This window comes from Dermacentor variabilis, chromosome 2 (genome assembly GCF_050947875.1).
Source record: "Dermacentor variabilis isolate Ectoservices chromosome 2, ASM5094787v1, whole genome shotgun sequence".
In the NCBI taxonomy this organism is placed as follows: domain Eukaryota; kingdom Metazoa; phylum Arthropoda; class Arachnida; order Ixodida; family Ixodidae; genus Dermacentor; species Dermacentor variabilis.
The window spans coordinates 44,707,528-44,731,517 of NC_134569.1; the positions used below are offsets into that span (position 1 = coordinate 44,707,528).

At 41.4% G+C, this 23,990-nt stretch overlaps 1 protein-coding gene across 7 annotated transcripts in view; it reads left to right on the top strand.

The window, feature by feature from the left end:
• The window catches only part of SNF4Agamma (SNF4/AMP-activated protein kinase gamma subunit), a 420,535-nt gene extending 397,149 nt beyond the window's left edge, over positions 1-23,386 (top strand). For all 7 annotated transcript variants that reach the window (XM_075680298.1, XM_075680299.1, XM_075680300.1 and 4 more), the window contains 11 exons: positions 2,114-2,195; positions 5,239-5,297; positions 5,377-5,422; positions 5,587-5,638; positions 8,239-8,365; positions 9,502-9,582; positions 10,140-10,262; positions 10,665-10,736; positions 12,091-12,165; positions 16,252-16,345; positions 22,133-23,386. In XM_075680298.1, coding sequence (XP_075536413.1) covers positions 2,114-2,195; positions 5,239-5,297; positions 5,377-5,422; positions 5,587-5,638; positions 8,239-8,365; positions 9,502-9,582; positions 10,140-10,262; positions 10,665-10,736; positions 12,091-12,165; positions 16,252-16,345; positions 22,133-22,305 — 984 coding nt within the window. In that variant the 3' untranslated portion in view covers positions 22,306-23,386. The remainder of the gene's footprint in view (positions 1-2,113; positions 2,196-5,238; positions 5,298-5,376; positions 5,423-5,586; positions 5,639-8,238; positions 8,366-9,501; positions 9,583-10,139; positions 10,263-10,664; positions 10,737-12,090; positions 12,166-16,251; positions 16,346-22,132) is intronic.
• Positions 23,387-23,990: the final 604 nt, after the last annotated feature.

Consider the following 23,990-nt stretch of genomic DNA (forward strand, 5'->3'; position numbering starts at 1 on the left):
CGCTGCCGCTCCAGTTAATACATCAGCCGCAAAAGCCAACGCGCCGCAGACCGCCGTTATGATTCCGCTGCTGCCGCCTGTCAGTTCGCAGAAACGCGTGTTGGCTTCCGCTTTCGTGTTTCCGATTGCATCTCGGGAACGAAAGGAACGCGACCAGCGTGGTCGCGCACACATGCCGGCAGATGATATATATATTGCAGACTTAAATTCTTCGGAGTGCCTTAATTTTGGGGAAAAAAGAGCAAATAATGCTTGAGTGACATTAAGCGATAAAAACTGTGTGCAGTATTATGCATACTTTATTCACCCATACATTGATAAGCTAGCATAAGTACTACTTTTTTACAGTTTCAATAAACTTCATGAAATATATATTTATAGTTTAAATACAGGTTTGGCAAAACCAGGACCAGTATTTTGTAATGTTCCATTTCATTTTCTATTCTTATCGTGCTTAGTACCGAGATGATCATCCCAGCAAAAATGGCAATTCTGCAGCCTCCGGCCCACATGGGAGCCAATGACAAAGTGCGAAAGAAATAGAAAATGAACTCTATTTATTTAGAAATAACCACATGGACGCGTGGCCACAGTGAAAGTGAGGCATGCCATGTGAGCACCTGCAAGCTACCGGCCTATATCAATCATTTCTGGTCCCTGCAAACATTTGGAGCATATCATTACGCATTAGATGATGTCTTTTTCTAGAAGAAAATATTTTGACTCCCCTGCAACATGGTGTTAGGAAAGGCCTGTTGACCACCACCCAACTCGTCAACTTTATTCATGACTTTACAGTAGCACTTGATAAGGGCAGCCAAATAGATGCTACCTTTTTAGATCTTGGGAAAACCTTGAGCGGTGTGTTTCATGGTAAACTACTCGTGAAACTCTCTAGCATTGATCTGTCCTTTAATCTAATTAACTAGATCCGTTCCTACTTCACCAACTGGAAACAGTTTGTCCAGGTCAAATGCTGCACCTCTAAAGTTCTGCCTGTAACCTTAGGAGTTCCCCAGGGTAGTGTCCTTGGCTCTGCCTTGTTCTTATCTTGATCAATGACATCGTTTCATCAGTAGATGCCTCCACCATAAACTTACAACTTTTTGCAGATGACTGCATTATTTACAAGCCAACTAAAAATAGAAAGAACCACGGGTGTTTGCAGAACAACCTAATTTCTCTCTCTGATTGGTGTAACAGCTGGTGTAATTGGCGTAATACCTGTCTTTGTAGGTGTAAGCTGCAAATATAATACCTTTAATAAGCATCCTTTTTTAGTGTCCATAAGCTGCAGTGTACTTTGGGCACTGTGTATTACGACAGATGTTTAGTTTTACAGTAAAGATTAAGGAGCTGCATTTCTAGTTCATTACTCGGATGCGATGGCACTAGTTGAACATAGCACTAATCATCATGCATTAACATGATTCTGTTATAATAGACATTTTGAAACTTTCCAACATTTGGCATTTGTTGTAAGAGTTCATTTACACCCTGTATTCCCTGCTGGTGCTGTCATTAATGTGCTGTCATTAATATTTAAATGAGCTGTGCCATTTCTGCTGCCTGGGAAATGACTGTATCATTGACATTTAAATGAGATGTGCCATTTCTGCTGCCTGGGAAGTGACTGTATCATTGACATTTAAATGAGATGTGCCATGTCTGCTAATCAGAGCGAGCTAACAAGGCTTGTTGCTCGGCTAGTTGGTTCATGGCATAAAGCAAAATCAAATGAGTACAGAAAAGGACATGGACAAGACTTCATGAACACCACTCTGAGCAAGGGTGGTTGCTTGGGCTAGTTGGTAATCCATGATCAAAAATAATGTACAGCGCGAAGGACAAGGACAGCGACAGACGACATACACAGCGCTGACTTCCAACAAGAATATTGTTGGAAGTCAGCGCTGTGTATGTCGTCTGTCGCTGTCCTTGTCCTTCGTGCTGTACGTTATTTTTGATCACTCTGAGCACTTGTGAAGAGTGTGCCAGTTCTTTGCTACTGGCTGTGCGTGCGGTGTTGTTTACTTTTAGACAGCAGTGTTAACTTCGGTTTATTGCTTCCCTACATCTGCATGTCTTACAGAGTTGTGCTTTTCATTTTCAGGTAAAGAAAGCCTTCTTTGCCCTTGTGAGCAATGGTGTGAGAGCAGCTCCTCTCTGGGACAGCGCCAAGCAGGAGTTTATTGGTGGGTCTCTCATTCTGATATTCCAGTAAGCTTAAGAATAAGCATAATATAGGTGCACATATACATAGTAAATAAATAAAGCACTATCTCATGTATCTTCCATCAGAACGCTGTAATCATTGGATTAAAATTGTCAGACATCTGCTGTCTTATTCACTCTGCTTTGCAGCTCTACTGCACACTAGGTGTGCTAGGCAAGCTTCTTGGTGTGCCCTCTGTGAATCAGTGTCGGGAATATTTTGTTAAATAAAGAAGTCAAAACATTCACGGAAACCATGGGTCACAAAGAAGCTGTTAAAAATGGTCTATGGTCTTTTGGTGTGGGGCACTGGCACCGTGCAATCTAAGCTCTTCAAAAAAAAATGCATTACGTTGTATAGCAAATACCTAATATAATGCAGATACCTCGTCTTTATTCAATAAATTGAAAGTGTTCAGATTTGATAACATGTATGAATATTGTTTATTAGTGCCCTTGAAAACTGAATTTAGCAAAGGAAATAATAATCTTACCTCCATAGCATGCTTAGAGCGCAGCACCTCGTCTCGACCTACTAGACAGAGCGATTATTGGAAGATTCCTCGATGCCAAACAAACTATGGTCTCCAAATGCTGAAACATTCACTCCCCCACATATTAAACAAATTCAATTTTTCATTAGAGCGATTGCGCCTTCTTTCATGACAGGATATGTCCAATCTTTTTTTGCTGACATGATGTATTTCTTGCTGTGTTTTCTTGGTGCAAAAAATGCTGCATAAGATGCTGCCTTTCTTATTATTTTTTAATTTCTTTTCTTCTCGAAGAGAGCACATCTTTCTGCATTTCTTGTTTTTGTATAATTATATTCCTTATTGTGCCAATTTCACTATCTATTTATGTGCTTATTTACTTGTTTTCATGACTACGAATGCTGTCACTTTTCTGCCTTGTATTGCTAGGATGTGGGGCCAGTCAAGCTGCGTTTATATAGCAGCTTTTTTCCCGCATTCCACACCACGCATTGTATCTTTGCCTCATGTATGAATATGTAGACATTGAAACACTGTGGTGAAATAAACTACAACTCCAACATTATTTTTCTTTGTTTGTATATGTGCAATGACTTCATCTCTGTAGTCTTTGGAGGTGTGAAGAGTTCTGTTTTGCAGTAGCGGTGGCAGAGTTAGTCTTGCTTGTGCATTTGTTTGCAGCCACATTTTTATCCATTCATTGTTGAACAACAATCTTGACCTTAAGACGGAACAGTGTTCAAGGTTGGGTTAAGTGCCGAGAATTTTCAGGCTTAAGTGCGGGAGTTCTGTGCTCTCTGTGGCCGCCTCGGCTGACGGTTAACTGGTTCTGCGTGATCCAAAAATGTAACAGTGCAACTTTAGGAAAGGACATAAATTCGCTGTTTTGTTAAAAGGCGAAGCATTGACGGCAATATATCAAGGTGTAGCGTTGCTCTCTAGCTCTTCACACTATGATTTAACAATATGAAGAGGCGACATGGTGTAATGCGGCACACAAGACAACTGCAGCTGCATGTGTAGAAGGAAGAGGGCTCTGGCAGATACCAGGCTTGTCACAACGACGGCACAACGAGAGACACTGGCAGAGCGTTACAGCCGTTGCACTTGGGTGGAGTGCAAGCTGAGACCGAAGTGATATCATCGGTGTTTGTCAGCACCCAATGAAAGGATTACATATGTTTCACTTGGCATTTACTATCTGTTCTGCTGAGAGCAGTGTATGTACCACAGTGTAGTATAGGTGCACACAGTGCTCATGCCAACAGTGAGAGCCAGAATTCTGTTGCGGCTCTGACAGAACCGATTGAGTAGAGCCTACGCTTCACCCCTTTGGCTTCATCATTATTGCAGCCAAATGCACTATGCGTCTCTGGAGGCCTTCTAAATCTCTGCGCTAGGTGTGCACCCACTGTCACAACCAGGGCAACACAACAGTGGCAGTGACAGCACTAATTGGTATTGCAATAAAACTGAAGAGTAGACAAAGACAAGCGCTATCTTCATCTGCTGTTTAACTTTTGTTCTTGTCCCAAGTCATGCTATGTAAATTTTTGATTTGGTAGACCAATTCCTAACTATCCATCTCTAGGGAGCTCCCTCAGCTCAGTTATAGGCTTGCTTTGTGCAGGGCTCACATTAGCCCTGTAATGCCTAACGGATCATACGTACATGCTGCACTGTTTTGATACCTCAGAATACTCATTTAAGCATGGGAAACTTCACACATAGCCTATAGTAGTGTTTTTGATACAACAGAGATAGCTCTCAGTTGGGGATAATTTAGCAAACTACCCATTCCATCTAGTCTTGTTCCAGCTTCAAAGGACATCTTGTAGCTTTACTCTACCAACATATAAGAGGCTTGTAAAAGTTTTGCATACTCCACTGGATTTCATTTATGTCATTATATTGCTTGGATTCCTTAGCTTCTTCACTTAAGTACATAGAGATGTGCCTCGTAACTTTACTGAGCTTGTTGCCCTATTTGAGCACTTGGGTAAACATTGCATTTCAGTTTACATTAAGCCAAAAAAGTGACAGGTGAACTGCTGCACTTTATGGTAATGTATGGAAATTGTGCAAGTGGAAGGGAACTGTGATGATGCTTAGCTAAATCATCCTGTTAACTTTGTTTTCACTTGCATGAAATATTTTTTAACTGATGCATTTCCAACGCTTCGGAAGAAACAGAAACATTGGCGAGTAAGAGAGAACAGGATAGGGAATATTTTTTAGTAGTTATGACTGTATTTTAGACACGCCTGCACCACTGCAGCAAGATGTCCAGGATGGAGAAAACTGAACAAGTTAGAATTAAATAGTAATACAATAAAAAATTTGCATCATCAGCAAATTGAGACCGACAACACAGCAAAATGTTATAGGATGATTCTCAATAGTATCTCTTCACCCTAGTGTAACTAATACATTTGCATGGTTCAGGCATTATCTACAAGCAGCACACTATTCAGACAACACTATATGTAGTTTGTTCTTGTAAATGACATTTTTCTCATTTTGTGTGCAGGGATGCTGACTATCACTGACTTTATATACATTCTGAGGAACTACTACAAGTCTCCTTTGGTGAGCCCTTTGAATCTGTTTTGACACTTATTCCTCTGTTCTGAATACTTTGGAGCCTAACCCTTGTGGTTTACTGCAGGTGCGAATGGATGAACTGGAGGAACAGAAGATCAAAGCATGGAGAAGTGAGTCTTATTAGCAAGTTTTTCTTTTCAACCTTTTTAAATTGAAATATCCTCACGTTTTAGTGCAACATAGAGACGTGCATGAGCATGTTGCCGCCAGTTCTTTCACTGCACTTCTCGCTTGCAAGTTTAAAAGTTGCTGTTGCTTCTTTATTTTCCTTCAGAAGTCCTCAATGACACCTCCAGACCGTTGGTGCACATTGGACCTGACGCAAGGTGCGTTTCTGACAAACTACATAGCTGAAATTACTGAGCCTTCACACATAGCCAAAATCCAGCTAACCTGTCTTATTTGGGTATAGTTTGCTTTATCACATCATGACCGTAATGTGCTCCCAAGGGAGCTGCAGTGACTGTTAGTAGTTATTGCAGCTAAGGCATCAATAGCAACACTTTTGTTGTAGATCAGATGTTATGGTTTGACAGTTATTGTGATGCACTTCTTTTTTTTAAATCAGTCATTTATTAGATGATAGAAATGGAGCTCATATTATTGGTTCATGTTTCTTACACTTTTGCATGGGGACGTCCAAGCTTTAGTTTTTTTAGAGAAATTTGCTTCCTGAGCTCTGTTGTATTTCCGGCTTGAATGCTTAGTCTTTCAAGCGCTTGCCTAAGTAATTAACATCAGTTTGTGCTTATTCAGACAGCAGATGGCAAAAGCCTCCCGCATACATTTGTAGACAAACCCAAGTGGAACAGCAGTGTAATTGTGGCAGATTTTTGCACAAACATATCTGAGGTAGTGCTATACTAACAGGATTTTGTATGAATGGGTGCACTTCAAGCACTGGCAAGTGTCAGTTCTATATGTGGTATATGTGTCCTAATGTAATGAATTAGGGATGCCTGAATGATGAAATTTTCTAATCGAATATGAATATTTGGGAAAGTATTTTTGCATGTTGAATCAAATACTGAATATATTTGCTTATTTCTAAACAAATAAAGTCTGCTTTGGCATCCATCTGATAAAAAAGAAATTGGGGAGCCCGCAACACTTCTGGGGGCTACTGCGAAAGCACCAAATAGAACACATTGGGGACTACATTGGGAAACTATTATAATTCACTTTCGTTTCCTAATGTAGTCCCTCATGTAGTCTCAGCACGCCTATGGATGTATTCACAGTCTTCCTGTTGCTTCTGCCATTTAGCTTCAGCCTCGCGTTTATGGAGATCGGCGTCTTCTGGCCACTTCTGCCGTTTAGCTTCGACATCGCATCTACGGAGATCGACATCTTCTTGCCGCTTCCGTTTAGTTTCGGCCTCGCTTTCACAAAGATTAGCATCTACTTGCCGCTTTGCACACCTGACTGCATTGCGCTGGGCCCGTGCTTCTTCTTCCGAGGCATACTTTCGCGGTCAACTTTGTGGCTTTGCAGGCGTCGCCGAGGTAGATGCTCTTGGATCCATTTTGCAACATGCAATGTAGACAAGCCAATGCACGCATCCTTTTATATACAAGTGGCGAGCCCTCTCCCATGACGTCATTAACCGCTAAACGCGCCATGCGAACTAGGTGCTCCTTCCTCTCGCCGATAACAGCTGCTGGTTTGGAGTAGAGGTAACACCTCTGGGGGACTCTCACTGCAAAGCTTCCTCGGGGTGGCCTGGGTTCAAGTCCACCTACGGGCAAATGCATTCCGAATTTTCTTTTCAAATATCTTAGTTATACCTGGATATGTCTACATAACCACTTTCCATACATTATGACCTTTTTCTATACTCTGTATCGATCTCATACATACTATACTTACAATTTAGTGCTTCTACCATTAAATGTACCACCACCGCCGTACACCGGCAAAATGCCCAATGAGCCAAGTAGTGCTTTCACACTAAAAGGTTCATTTACATTATTTGATACGCGCATGGTATAATGCTGTTCACAACTGGATGTCCCATCAACTAAAGAGCTCGTAAACTATAAACTCCTTTCAATTATTTGGTGCACCATCACAGTGACAGTAATGAAACGAGTACAGCCCATGGCCATGTGCACATAAGCGGCTGTGTTCATTGAAGGGTCCAGGTGTAATACTACAACTCTGCACGTTAATTTAAAGATGTGCAACTGGGATGGTATTGGCCAAATAAATTTGATTTGGCTTAATAGACAAATTCATCAGCTCCCTAAAGGCGAGGCAGTTATTATACAGAAGTTCTGTGAGGGGAACTGGTGCCTGTTTCCACCATTCATGGCTGCCCTGCACCATAATCATTCATAACTGTCCCCACCTGCACTGAGTCTTTCTCCTCTGAGTATTATTTCTTATACTCGAACAGAAACAGCTATTTCCAATGGTGAATTCACAAATCAAATACCGAAGACTTATTCCTATCTGGCCCCTATAATTTATCAGAAAAGTTAGCAAAAATTCAATAATTAACTAACGCACATAGGGATTTGAAAGCTCCTCAACGTTATCCAGCTGAAGTGGCACAAGCGCATTATCAGTCACTGTTGATTGTGTTTCATTTAAAATCTAACATTCCACTGTTTGTTGCCTAACTAGTTGGTTCATACTTGTTATGGTGTGCTACAATGTGAAACAAAGTGAAATATTCATACAAGGACAAAGAAAGAATGTCTTTCCTGTCCTTGTCTTTTATTTCATTTTGTTTTGCATCTTCACACACTTCAATTGAAACCTCTTTTTATCAGTAAATGATTGCCCTGTGTTAGAGACATTGCAAAATTCGAGAGCCTTCTGTGATAATCGGCATGTCATCAAGGGAGCAATGCTTCTTCCAGGTTGAAGTATTCATGTCAATATGTGCCCTCATTCTTTGCTCCTGGTTTTCTTTTCACAGCTTGTGCGATGCCATCACAACACTTATTCACAACAAGGTGCATCGATTGCCTGTCATTGACCCGCAAACGGGTAATGTACTCTACGTGCTGACACACAAGAGGATCCTGCGCTTTCTCTTCCTTTATGTAAGCAACTGTGAGAGATTGACATGTTCAATAGCTACTCACTCTTGCCTGTTTATAGCAGTTAGAGATTTACTCTGTAAACTGGAATTGGCCTGGATGTGAATATCTTTGAAACCTTTCATATCTTTTCATTTGATGAAATATAAGGTGTTCGCGTTAACACTGAGTGATACAACAGCAGTATGGGTCAAAGATCAAATGTTAGTGAATGATGTTGAAGTTCATACTAAAAGAAAGCAGTGGAGTTAATTAAATTAAATGCTGGAATTTTACGCGCAAGAACCACAATCTGATTATGAGGCATGCCATAGTGCGGGGGGGGGGGGAGGGGGGGGCAGGATTCCGGATCAAATTTGACCGCCTCAGTCTCTTAACACGAATGTAATGCACAGTACATAATCATCCCTGCATTCGGCGCCCATCGAAATGGGGCTGCCGTGGCAAGGATCAAACGCGCAACCTCGATTGATCTCAGCAGAGTAGTGCCATGGCCACCGAGATGCCACAGCGGGTGGAAGTGGAGTTGAGCAGGGTCGTAATTTGTAGAACAAATAACTGGTAATTTACTAGTATTACAGAATGGGTACCAAGGAAACAGGAAATGCAGCTGTAGTGGCAGTAGTAGTATACTGTATTTATGGAGGGCAAAAGGGGCAAAGTAAAAGAAAAGCCACAAGCATCATAACAGTCTCAAATTCCAGTGGACACCTGAACTCCCATGAAGCCATGGAAAATATCCGGAGTAACAGAATGGAGAAAGGGGAGAACAAAGCTGCAATAAAATAGGCCTAAAGAAAATAGGAGCTACATAAGTGAGAACAAAGTGATATAACTCTACTTACTGAAAAGGTACGAGAATCAGATGGGGAGACAAGGCTGAAATTTGCTAGCATTAAATGGGTTTGGGCGAAGTAGGGCAGAGTTGCATTTGAGACTTCTAGGAGACGCCCTCATCCTGCAGTAAAGTTAGGGCAGATCAATGCTGATTATTCATCTTTTTGTTCCCCTTTCCTAATCGTCATGTTCAGTGCACCAAATTTTGTTGCAGTCTTTGTTTTTCTTATTTGTCATCTTTCGTTTCTTAGTGACATATTCTCAAACTGGGGTGTTTTTTTGTTTTTTTGTCTTGGATACAGTACTACGAGTTGCCTCATCCCAGCTATCTGGATCACACACTTCGGGAGCTGAAGATTGGGACTTACGAAAATATTGCTACGGTAATAGAATCTCGACTGCTTAACCATGGGCATGTGTTCATAGCAGTGTTCTTGTTGTTAGTTTTGTTTAATCAGGAGAACAGTAACAGTAATGAATTTCACTAATTAATAATCAGTTTTCATAACTACACAGTACTTTCTTGTGATTGGTAGCCTTTGTAAGCACTGGTCAACTACTTTTATTTGCAATAAATGCCATTTTAGCATTCAAACAGTCTACAAAAGTAAAAAAAACTGTCAGTTCCAGTAGTGTTGTAAATAGACTTCTTAACTTATGGAACTACATTGCTGAAAAGCGGGATGTAGCTAAATGAATGTGCATGTTTATTTATGAACTACAGCAAGCCTGAACGGCCCCTACAAGCAAATTGGTGAGAATGATGAGCCCAAGCTGAAATCCACTCCTATTTAATTGAAGATGGCTGCTTTGTGTAAAAAGTAGTTTAACTGTTGACTTAAATTTATTGCTATCGAATGTTTGTGTGTTTGATGACTGTTTGATGTTATCATTGATGTAATGATTTCTTTTTTCATTCTATGTTCCAACCATGCAACAGACGAAACCTAGCACGCCATTGATTGTGGCCCTAAATCAGTTCATCAAAAGAAGAGTGTCAGCGTTGCCAGTGGTGGATGATCGAGGAAAAGTAGTTGACATCTATGCCAAGTTTGATGTCATTGTAAGTAATGGCCCTCTATGAAACTTTTAAATTGGCAAGCTATCATCTAGAGAGCCTGTGTTTTCCCATAATGGTTTTTAGGAAAGCGTAATGTTGATTCGTATGGGGGCTTCCCTCAAGTTCCAAGAAATCTTTATTGTATTGTTTTCAAAACTCCTTGCTCGTAATATTTTTCCTCTTGTGGCTTGTCCATTCTGTGAAGTTTCTGTATTTTGTTTAGTGCCATTTATCGCAGCTTGTTGGATATGGTTGATTGCCACCATTTGCTTCCTTTCTCATGAATTGATGCTGTCTGAATGTCTTTTTTGTTATTGATTTACTTATTTATGTATTTAATAACTGATTTTAACATAACAGTCAGTCTTGAATGCAAGTTGGTTCACCATTTGTTCATCCCTGCAGAACCTGGCAGCTGAAAAGACATACAACAACCTTGACATTACGATCAAGAAGGCTCTGGAGCATCGAGATCAGGTGAGCTGTGCTAGACTGCCCTACACATATAGGAGGAATTGAACTGGTTCAGAGTCTAGCATTAAAACATATTTTTGCCTGGTAAGACAGAACTGTGCACTTGAAACCGGAGTAGGTGGCGAACTTGCTCACAAACACTTGCAGGCACGCACACACATGCGCAAGCATTAATAATGATTGTGGTGAAAGCTGCACTTCACATGTGTCAACCCTAATTAAAATTCCAATGGAAAAACTAGTAGCCTATAAGGTTATTAACAACTAATAGACTATTAGCCAATAAGTTCTTATAGGGAAAACCAGTTCAACTGATTGTTCAAGTTCAAGTTAGATACATCTTTCTATGCACCCCTGTCTGCTCATATTTTTCTTGTGTGAGCAGTGAAAAGTGAGTGCAACAGTTGTTACTGAGTCAAAACATCAATTGAAAAAGTGTAGTCCATAGCACCATGACATAGTAAAAGGTTATTAAATAATAGAAGGTGCCTTGTCATATATATTATTTGGTCTACTATAAATGAATATGCAGTCTCAACATTTTACTTGGTCAATTGATATTCTGACTCAGTAACAACTAACTGCTTGTAGCACTCACTTTTCACTGCTCACATAAAAAAAACGTGGAGACAGCGGTATGTAGAAAGATGTCTCCAAGTTTAACTGGTTTTCCCTATAACTTATTGGACTAATAGTCTGTTGGTTGTCAATAACTTTACAGGCCGCTAGTTTTTCTATTGGAATTTTCATTAGGGTTGACACTTGTCTAGTGAAACTTTCACCACAGTCATTACTAGCGCTTGTGCACGTGTATGTGCACACATACACATTGTGCAGTTTTATTTGAGCATGGCAACATAACTTTAACCAGTATATCCTTCCAAGTGCTCTCGACCTATCTGCTTTTCTCACTTTAAAATGTCCCCCCCTCTCTCTCTTTTTCCTTTTTTTTTTACCCACAGTATCACTTCATGCCTCCATTCAGCACACTAAATAAAGGCATGACCAGTGGCGTAGCTAGGTCGTCTGGCACCCGGGGCCCACAGGTCTTCTGTCACCCCCCTCCCCGAGTGTAGCCGGTGGAAAGATGGGTGTCTTCAGATGTATATGGCACCCCTCCCCCCCCCCCCCCTCACTGGCCCCTTGCACCCGGGGGCCACGGCACCCCGGCCCCCCCTGTTACTACGCCACTGGGCATGACTAATGTTAAGGAATTGTACCCCGCCATGTTACCCATGCTGTGCTTTCGCAGGAAATGCCAGCTTAGTGACAGCATTGATACTAACTTAGTACTTCATCATCCGGAGACAAACATACCTGGCTACTTCACCTTATGCCGTTATCTTTTCCCTTTCAGTATTTTGAAGGTGTGCTCAAGTGCACATTGGATGACACACTAATGGCTGTCATGGAGAGAATCGTCAAGGCTGAGGTAGGCCTTGCTGTTTTATTTATCTGACATTTTTTTAGCTCTTCTAGAGGAAAAAATTAAATAGTAAAACAAAGGCGTACATGCAAGTCTGAGTTAAACTGTCAAATTATCGTACTAAAAATCTTGCAGCATTTATCTTTTGCCAATGAACAACTTGCTAAAAAAATGGCAGTCGAATTAATGCAGTATTTTGAATTGCCTGAGTAAGGTCAGCCATCTGCATCATTCACACATTGGCACAGTACAAGTGAAATATTACACTATACTCTGTAACAGCCGAAGAATTCAGCACAAGCTCTGCCCACAAAACCACACTACCCTTGCCCTTGATGCGATCTCGGCTGGGTGAGTTGGGTCTTCACTGCAAGAAACGGGAAACGACGATGAAGCCAGGCATTGTGATGATGAAAAAAGTAGAAAAAATTGCATTCACTCCATTGGTACATGGTGGTGACTCTTAACCGAGTCTCGAGCCGTTCTGATCAACACGGGGGCCAGGATGGCCCTAAATAACCCCTTGCGGTCTGGTGGTCATCGCTGTCTTCTTGTGGAGCCTGTGGAAGTATTAGTGCTTTTGTCTGGTTCTGCCGTCGATGACCTCCTGCCCTTTGGGGTTTCTTTCCTTCGTCGTTCCCTTTGTGACAGCTCGGGGAATAAAAGGGGTGACGCTGTTTCGGAGAAGAGGGCAATTGTGTTGACATGGGGACGCCTGCTTGGATGCTTCTCACACATGACAGGTTGTTCATACTGGGGCCAAGGCAGCCTGAACAACCTCTTGCAGTTCTGTGGTCATCATCTTCTTGGGGAGCCTGTGGAAGTATTAGTGCTTTCATCAGGTTCTGTCGTCGACGACCTCCTTCCCTTCGGTTTGTCTTCTCTTCGTCCTTCCCTTTGTGTCAGCTTGGGGAATAAAAGGGGTGATGCTGTTTCGGAGAAGAGGGCAATTATGTTGACATGGGGACGCCTGCTTGGATGATTCTCACACATGACAGGTTGTTCATACGGGGGCCAAGACAGCCTGAATAACCCGTTGCGGTCCTATGGTCGTCATCTTCTTGAGGAGCCTGTGGAAGTATTAGTGCTTTCATCAGGTTCTGTCGTCGACGACCTCCTGCCCTTCGGTTTGTCTTCTCTTCGTCCTTCCCTTTGTGTCAGCTCGGGGAATAAAAGGGGTAACGCCGTTTTGGAGAAGAGGGCAAGTACTGTATGTCGACATGGGGACGTCCACTTAACGCTCCTCACACTTGACAGGTCGATGCCCAGGCTTACCGTAACAGCCTTTTCTGGGATGAGGCAAATCATGTTGCCATGGGATTATACGCTTGAATGTCTCTCACACTTGACAGGTCAATCATAACACCCTCCATGCCTCCGTGCTGTAAAACATAGTTTCCAAGGGATGCTGATATTCCATGACATCATGGAAATGAGCAAAGACAATTGGTTGGCGCATCTTTGAGTTCAGCAGCGCTGTAATTATTTCTTAGGTTGTCACCCACTTTCGTGGGTTACACTTCCACAAATCATGCTGATCAAGTGATGCAGTAAGGTAGCACTCGTGAGTTCCTTGTAGGGAGAAACCCAATAAAGTTTTCCGAGTTGCGTTTTCCTCGGTGTTAAAATGCAGTGTAATTTGCTCATCAGTAATTGGCTTCTCCTTGTGGACGAGGGCAGCGGCTGCTGCCTGGCCAATTGCTCCTAAGGTTTTCTGCACTTTTGACAATCATTGTCAGGATGATTGATGCCTACAGGAATCACATGCATCTGAATATTCAGAATGGTTTAGTACATTGTTTCACCATTTACGGATGCTGTGTGCTTGGTAGCAGCGGCACATTCCTTATTTTAGGATGAATATGTCAACTTAGCTTGACTTAATTTTTGTCTTCAGGATCCATTTTGTCATATTACTGTTGACATTATTTTATAATATAGGCGAACTCATTTTAAAAAGTTTGATGTTACTGATATGGTTATAATCAAAATTCTGTATACAAAATTATATTAAAATAGTTTAGTAAAAATGGCATTGATTTGACAACTAGTTGGGGAATCGACTAGGCACTTGCTTGAATCGAACCAACCATTTAATTTCCTGAGGCATGGGAAACAGCAGCAACGTTGCTTGTTTCTTTTTTCGTGTGTGTGTCTGTGTTAGTGTGGCAGAGCGCAAAACTACATCAATCATTTGTGTTACTATGGTGAAAATGGGCCTTAGGTGCAGATTTGACATGAAAATTGAATTTACATTGAAAAAAAAAAAAACCTTTCTTAAGCATCTGGCACGTTACTGCTTACTGGCATTGTGCTGTGGAGATGCCTGCTACACGAGTCAAAAGCAGGCATGCTCAAGCTATGGGATATTTGATATATTCACTGCATGCCCAAAGTGGTTACAGTATGCATTGCTTTTAATGCATTCAGTTGCTGTGAAATTTCTAAAAAAAACTTGAGAATAACCAATAATTTGATATACAGTACCATGTTTGCTACATTGAGGTATGACTGGATCTGTTTTTCATAGTTTGCTTGCCTGCTTTCTGTGCTTTCTAACTCAAGTTAATTAATGCTGTAGTGCCAAAATTATGAGACTTTACTAATAAAGAGTGCATGCAGACTGCCTGCTGGTTTCGCGCCAGCATAATGGCATTGTTCATACCTTGAAAAACCTTTGAAAACTCTTCTAAATTATTTAGTGCATATTTTTTTAAAGGGATCCTGAGCCACTTTTTATCGAAGTCAAGAAATGCATTTGAAGTTAAAATAGAATATTTCAAAAATACTTCAGTGCGTTCACCAGAAGTAGAGTTATTGGCAATCGAACATCCCCAACACGATGCTTCCATTGCTTCTTCAGTGACTTGTACTGCAAAGGCTGCGGCGGTACAGGGCGTGCTCACAGTGCTCCTCATACTGAACGTCACCATGGTGCACAGCTCAAATTTGATTTTGAATGTTCACGTAGGCGCCACTGCTTCCGATTTTGGCGCCTACATTGCGTCAAATGTAGCTAAACGGTTCTCCTCAGCGAGCTGCAGTGTGCTCAGGTGGTGGGTTTGTTGGGGCACCCCGCAGCGGCGGCGGCAATATTTATGCCACATAGCAGACCGCAGCTACATGCAACTGCAGTGCGTATACGCAGCGTTTGCTTTGTGCACGAGAGGGCTTGAGTGCGCGATTGCACTCATGTGCTGCAGTCTGACCGCGCTATGTCGTGTGGACCAGCTTTGCCCTGCACGCTCTTTGCCAACGAACCGTAGACACACCCATCTTGGGCATGTTGAAATGCTATCAATAGCTGAATAGGAAGCAAAGTCTGCCAAGGAACCTGACCAAGAACAGCCATGAGTGACTACGCACTGGCAAGTGTATGTGCGGTCTCACCTTAAGTTTTTTGTGGTTCGTGGCTAGTTGAGTGTTCGAAACTAGACAAAATTAGCGATACCTGACAGCTACGACACTGATAAGCAGGCCGGCCAAAGTTTAATTCCTATGCAGATGGCCGCAGCCAAGCGTGAGCAGACAATAGTCGGCTTCTTCCAGGAGTAGGTAATTATCGTGCAAATTCTAGAGCATATTTTCACTTACTTTAGCCTGTTTGTTAAACTGCGTCAATAAATATACACAGTAACAGTAGGAAGAAGCGCACTGATCTAAACACCCTTCTTGATTGATGTCAGCAATTGGCCAATAGCAGCCATGTATGTGAATATGTATTATTACGAAATAAAGTGTGCAGAAAAAAGTGAGGAGCAGGCTTCTGTTAAATGAATATAGGCTTTGAGAAAACGGTGAATTCATGCTTCGCTTGCGAGCTCCACACACTACTGCTATATTTGACTGAGATATTCACAGCAGTGTATGCTATCCTTGGTCAATTTTTTTTTTAACCAAACTCAAGGAGTGATTCGGGATGCCTTTAAAAAATCAAAATGCTGGCTTACCTTTTTAAAATTGAGAAACTGCATGTGTGTATGATGTGTGCACACATCATTCATCAGGACAATGTGATCAGGGCTTGATATGTTTAAAATTGGAACACTTTACCTCCTTAGCAGATCAAGATTAATTTTTTCCCCCTTTTAGGTCCATCGGTTGGTTGTAGTGGATGAAGAGGATCATGTCGTTGGCATCATCTCGCTCTCAGACATTCTCTCATTCTTGGTTCTCAAGCCACTTGGTGAGTAACTTAATACCAGTGTCATACGGGCACTTTCTATCATGATCGAGTCACCCGCCATGGTGGCTTAGTGGTGTTTCACTTCTGAACATGAGGTCATGGGATAGAATCCCGGCCACAGCAGCTGCATTTTGTAGGGGGCGAAATGCAAAAATGCCTGTGTCCTGTGCATTTAGGGGGGGAGGCACGTTAAAGATCCCCAGTTAGTCAAAATTAATCCGGAATCCCTCACTACGGCGTGCCTCATAATCATATGGTGGTTTTGGCACTTAATACCCCAGAAATTAATTACTGTGATCGAGCCTGATCGGAATCAAGTTTTTCTCTTGCAATCGGCCCTCTTGCACAAGCTCACGGAAGGAAGCCAGTGGTGCTTGTAGATTTCAAGTGTCTTCGGTTAGAACACTCTTTGATAGTGTGTGTGTACAGGGGTACAGCCTAAAACCTTGATGCACAAGCTTCAATGTAGGCTCACCAGCGAGGACAGTGCTAGAGGGAGGCTTTTCTTTGTAACACTAATCTGAACACATGTAGTTTTCCTTGGAGGCCACTGAATCATTGTTGCTTAAGTGTGGGGTACTGAAGAGAGAAAGCTAGAAATCTACCTATATTTTGGAGTACATTTATATGCTTTCACATATTTAGCAAAAATTGCTGATAATTGCAAAATTAAAGAAAAAATATGAAAATATGGAGTGGAAAGATCTATTACGATGCTCTGAACTGCAGCTGTAGGACAAAAATAATGTATTCTACACCTTTTGCAGAAGTGATGTAAGCAATGTAGCTGTTTTACATAACCTATAAGCAAATGCATCCTATCTGGCTGCTTTAGACAGCCAATAGATACATACAACTTTTTAGAATCGCAATATCTGTTTAGGGAGTTTAGTTGTAAACAGGACGCACTTTTCTCACACAAAAATAATTGTCATCATTCCGTGTTGAGATTCATTTCTTCAATGCACTGTATATGTCATCTGCTTTCCTGTCAAGAATGCTGTGTACACAGGATATTGTCAATGTCAATGAATGCCACACTGAAACTATAGAAATACTAAAGAAAATTCAAAAAGACAGCATTGGCATTGAAACTAGGGTAACAGCCATTGAGCGCACATTGGGTGGCATAGCTCAAATCGAAGCCAACTGTTAAGGCATGAGTGACTCGGTAAAAGAAGTCAAGTCGAGTATAGCCAGGGCAATTAACGGACTCTGTGATGTTATAGATGACATGAATAACAGAATGGGAAGAGACGACCTGCTTGTCAAGGGCCCTCCTGATACTGAAAATGAAAACTATGAAAAAAAGAACACAGAGCATCATCAAAGACTTCTTTTCAGCTCACCTTAAACTAATTCTCAAAGACATAGAACATGCCTATAGCATTGGCCAACCTTGACCTGGTTTCAATCGCCCCATTATCGTTAAGTTTCTCAACTACAAATCAGAAACAGAAGCACTGCGCAACGCTGTCAAACTAAAGAATGTGACCTCATGTATAGTATGGTGGAAGAAGGCGTCTCGTCTAAGGTCCAGCTGGCATGTAAAAACCTTCAAGACGTTGCCAAGGGAAACCGCAAGGAAAGCGAGTGTTTTACGCTCCATTTTAACACACTGCACATGCATGATGGCACGTATCCATATGACTCATTGTCTAATTCTGTCATTCTGGTGACTAAAAAAAGTCAACCCTTACATAAATGACTTGCGTCGTGGTTTATTACAAACCAACTGCACATAAAGTTGCATTGCTCCTGGCAAATTTCCAAAGCTTACTTAAGAAATTTGATATCAGCATCACATCCGTGTATCATTGGTTTTAAGATATCTTCATTGGTACAGAAATGTGGCTCATCGAGCATATTGCTGGTAATTAACCATTGTTGCCAAAATCATTTGTTGTTTTTCGCAGAGAGCAAAAAGTGTCGTGGGGAGGAGGCATAGTAATTGATGTCAAAAAGGAATTTCAGCCATCTCTTATGCCTATTAACTCACTGCTTGAAATGATTTGGATTATTGTTACACGTCATTGTCATGTGCACTTGTGTTGTTGGTTCGTGCTACCGACCTCCTGATAGACAGCCCAATTTTGCAGACCTCTTCCACGATGCTGTTGGGCAGGTCACAAATAGGTTCCCGAACGCCACACTTGTTTTGGCCGGTGATTTTGATTATCCAGCAATAGACTGGTTGACACCTTCTGTTATAGGTAACAATAATCGCCAATAATACTCTCATTTACTGCATACTATACACATTCATAACCTTTCCCAAGTGGTAAAAAACCCTTCACGAGGCAAAAATATTCTAGAGCTGATATTCACTAACCATCCTAAATACAGAAGTGCTCTTGTTCGTGAAGAAATAAGTGACCACAGAACTCTTCACTGCACTATGGAGGCACGACATCCAAAGGAAACAAAAGAAATGAGAACGGTACTATGCTCGCATAGATATTGCCAAAATGAACCACATGTTCACAGCTTTTGTGGCCGAATTCCTACACGATTCTGCAAGCTGATTAGTTAACCATAACTGGTTTTTATATAGAGACAATCTTAGAAAAAAAGTGGAAGATTGCTGCGTACCAAAATTAATTCTCCTGTCCAAACAGGTGATCCTTGGTTCAAACATGATGGGAAGAGAACTCTTAAAAAGAAGAAACGGACACTTAGAAAAGCTTCGACATCAAGTACCGATATAGATTGGAAAAACTACTAAAGGCTGTCAAAGTTTACAGTGACCTCAATCAATGAAGCTAAAAACAAATGCTTAAACTGTACTTTGCCCAATCTGATGGTCACCGATCCTGGAAAATTTTGGCGGGTAATAAACCTGAAAGAAAAGCTATTCAGTGTACAACTCAAAAGTGAAAATAGTGACCTACTGGAGAAACCTGGGAAATTTTAATCAGCATTTTGCTTCATTTTTCTCATATGAGCTGCTGCAACAATCTACGATGCTTCAAGTGCAAGCAGTTACGTGCAAGTTTCCAGCTATCTCGATAACAAAAACAGGCGTAGCCCATGCATTAGAGAGGCTTCCACAGAAAACTTTTGAAGCTAACATCAGATAATTCATCTTACGTTTTATCACTAATCTTTCAACAGTCGCCGGGTTTCTTCCAGATGACTGGAAGATTGCACTGTAATTACTTGCTGGAGACAAACACTTCGCTAACAATTTCCGTCCCATTGCTCTTGCATCTATTTGCTGCAAACTACTTGAACATATCATATACAGTCACATAATGTCTGACATTGAATATAATTAATTAGTTTTTAAAATCCGACACGGCGTTCAGAAAAACCAATCCTGTAACGTGCAGTTGTTTGAGCTAGTAACCATTTTACATAACTCCATCAATGGGTCATTTTTCGTCTATGCAATTTTTATTAACTTTTCTAAAGCATTAGATCGCATCCCTCACCATTGTCTGCTAACAAAACTATGTAGCCTACAGCTAGATGACAAAATATTTATGTGGATTAAGTGCTTTCTAACTGACAGATGTCAGGGTGTTAAAATCAATCTCTGCATATCTTATCACACACTTGTACAGTCGGGAGTCCCACAAGGATCAGTTTTGGGACTGCTGTTATTTTTAACCTACATAAACAATATATCAACTAACATGCAGTCTTCCATACATCTTCTTGCAGATGACTGTGTAATATATGAATGGACAACCGGAATGATACTTTAACCGTGCAATCTGACTTAACGACTCTTTCAGAATGATGCAGCAAATGGCAGATGAAAATTAACTTTGAGAAGACTAAATGCATCAAATTTGTTCCCAGTCTCAATTTAGTGCCTAAGTACTTAGTTAACATTTCTGCAGTGGGAACAGTTTCGTTGATGAAATGCTTAGGAGTCCTGTTCAATTACAATTTAAAATGAAATGATCATGTAGAATTAATCATTAGTCCAGCTTTTAAAAATCTTGGCATTCTACGACATCCTGTACACCTTACCAATTCGGGCACCAAATTTCACGCATTTAATTTGTTAATTAAACCATCACTACAGAACGCTTCTAGCATATGGCATTCACATCAAGCTTATCTTACTGACATGCTCGAATAAATTCAAAGCCGCTAGATTAATCTCGTCTTCATATTCTCGTTATCACAGTGTGTCATCCCTAGAAAGAACACTTGGTATTTTACCTCTCAACATACGCAGAAAATATTCACGATTATCCTTTTTCACAGTGTTTATTACCGTGACGGTGCCTTTTCACACAAATTCATTCATCCAGGAGCCCGCATCTTCGCCCATATTGACCATGAACTCAAGGTATACACTACCTTTTGCACAGATTAAAAAATAAATGAGTAGAACGCCTTTCCACCACTCATTGCCAACATTAAGGAATTATCTTCTTTCCAATCGGCTTTACTAGCCTACCTTAATGAGCAAACCTGCCATAACAGTTGATCCTTTCTAAACAACCATGTTATCCTGCTTGTGTGCCTTACTACCTTTGATCACCATCATGTATTTGTTGCATTATTCTAATAGCGTTGTAGCTCGATCTTGTGTTATTGCAATACATCATGATAGTGCTAAATGCACTTTATCTCCTTGATTCTGAAGACAGCTTTTTTTTTTGTGTGTGTGTGTTTTGATCTTCATGCTCATAACCCCCTTTTGAAGTTTCTTGTTTTTATATCCCCCCCCCCTCCATGTAATGCCCGATTCTGGGCCTTTAGGGTAAATAAATGAAATGAGATGAAGATACAGTGTCCTACAGAAAAGTATGTGACAGAATCCGTTAGAAAAAGGAAGTACAGTGAAGAGCGAGGAGAAATGTTGTTCATTCATTCAAATAACTTTATTCGGTGCCCTGCTATTTGGTGAGGTGGGCCTGGACCCCGCCTAGGTTTCGGCCAAAGGGTTGGCCCTTGGCGGCTTCCTCTGCCCGCTGGACGGCCCAGAATCGTTGTGCGACGGGAATGTCGCACTACGATTCTATGTGTGTGTGTTGCAGGAAAGGGGGAAAACTGCTGTTAATTGAAACATTTCCCAAGTTATGATCTCTCTGTCATCACTCACATGGCTGTGACCACCTGAAGCAGAGCAGCGCTTGGGCAATTACATTGTGGCACTTAAACTTCGTGAAAATGTTCTCTTCAAAAATTTAGCAAAGTTGGCGAGGAAGCACCATTAATTTGAAGCATCAAGCACAGTAGCAGCCAAGTATTTACCGAAATGTGTGAGCTGGTATACATTTGCCTCTTCTTTTACAGGTGTGTACAGACAACACTGAGTGGGTGCCTATATCATTATGGCCGTTGCTTAAAACTGAAAGGGGACACTTATGTGGGTGGTGGGGTTCTTTAATAGGAAATTAGGAGCAGACCAAGTCGACGAGTATAAAGAGGTGGCTAGAGTTTGATGGCACACACTGTATTGTGGCTAAGTGTACTGAGCAGAACTTTGGCATCATAAAGATTTCACTAAAAGCACTGAGATATGCGTGCTCTTGAGTGAAGACATCATTGTTGAGAATATGTTTTGGCCAACACTTGAATTGTTGCTATATGGTATAAGTATTGCTGGGTGCAGACGTGTGTGTATGTAAGGGCTTTTTTACAAGTTGTACTACGTAGAATCAGTTTGAACACTAGTTTTAGCCACTGTTATGACATTATATGTTTAGCATGGTCAGTTGCTTTCAAGCTGTTTATCAAAATTTATTCCCAATCTCCTACAAGAGTGCTGCTAATAAAATTAAATTTGATTCCATAAGATGAGTTTTCCGGTTCTTCTTTCAGGCATGGAGCGGCCAGATAGAAGCCGAGCCTCTGAGGCTACTTCGCTACCCGTGCACGAAGAGAACGAGTCCGAGGAGTCTCACGATGATGACGGTGGTGGGGCAGCCGACAAGAGCCAGGCTTCAGAAAACCAGAACACTTCAGAAGAGCAGCCACTCTCTGAGGAACCATGAGGGCCAAACCAAGTGCTTGACAAGGATGTACATCGCGTTGTCTTTCCAAGGCAACAGCTGCAGCAGCGTTCAATTGCTGCTGTCTTCCATACTAAAGGGTTTGCCTGGAAGCACCTTCCTCTCCAGGAAGCAAAAGCCCTTGGCCTAGCATGCGAGAGCCTATTGCCAAGTGAAAAACCTTGTGGAAGACTTTTCCAGGCACCTTCATCCAATGATAGCTCGCCACAAAAGAGGTGCTCTGCATGACGCCGTCTTTTACCCCCGTCACTTTCTCATGGCTGTCGTGCAAACGTGTGGCAGCTGCAACACGAACAGCACATGAATGAACTTTCTCAAAGATAAGTGCATCAGTGCACGAAGAAGAATGTTTTACTTTTCCACCTGACTGTGACCCAGAAGCCTGCCCCCTATAGCAGAAGTATCTGAAAATGGCCTGAAAGCAAGAATTGTCAACAGTGCACTCGCATGTAAATGCAGAAACACAGAGAAAGAATTTGGTGGAAGCAAAAGGCAGTTACCTCCAGACAGAGTCATCCTTTAGGTCAGAACACAGTTCAAAGGCTTGCTAGATTAGTTAGGCCCTGTGCACTCATTGCAGATTTGTTGCTGGAAGGCAAGTTTCATGTTGCGCAATGGATTCTGTTTGTTCACAAATTTCACAAGTGTGTAGCAGACATTATGCATCTGTGGCACCTCTTTTTTTATTTGTGCGGTTGTGTACATAGCATGCACAATAATGTCTGCGTGGCTCTGGCCATGCCCATCGTGTTCTGCTGTTTCATTGTATTTTTTTTTTTTTTTGAAGGACTCCCAGCTCTATTGCCTGGAGCAACTGTGCCGTTGGAAAAAAAAAAGTTTGATGTTAGGTTTTGTCAATGCCATATTGCTGTAAAGACAGGATGAATTGGTACCTGCCAACATGCTTTATCTAGAGGTGCCCGCCATGAAGCTGGTAAAAACCAAGAAGCCAAAACCGAAAGGAGAGTTGCTGTATGAATCTCTCCTCCAATTGTACATAGTTAAAGACCATACATGTCAAGAGCTCTTTTTCTGATCCATAAAGAGGCTTGTCTTTCATAAATGTGTGTTTAGTTTGTCTTGAAACCACTCACAGATGCACATTCTTGTGGACATATTCTAGGTAGAAAAGAAAGAAGAAAAAATGTGCTTCTGATGTTGCTCCTCTGTAATACAATATTTATTTATTTATTTATTTATTTAAAAAACACCTTACAGGCCCTGTCGGGCATTGAGTAAGGGGGGCAATGTAACAAAGAACTGTTAAGTACAACGGAAACAACTCAAAAATAAACCTAAGACAACTGTACAGTGGCTGAACTAAAAAACAAAACAAAGCATAGCATGATCAAGCATAGCAGATATATAAAAGAAAGGAGATTATGTAAAAAGCACGCACAGGCGTTCACGAAATATTTTACGATCAGTTATCGTGACGATATCATCAGGAAGACCATTCCAGTGGGATATGGCACGAGGTACAGCAGATAAATTGAAAGCAGTGGTTTTACCGAAAATGCGCTTGAAGCTAAAGTGATTATGTAATCTTGAGGACGTACGGACGGGGGTTTCGAGGGGTAATATGCATGGTTTATCGAAATGAACATATTTGTGTAATAGACAGAGCAAAGCAATCTTGCGGCGGATGTCTAGGGGCTGTAATGAAA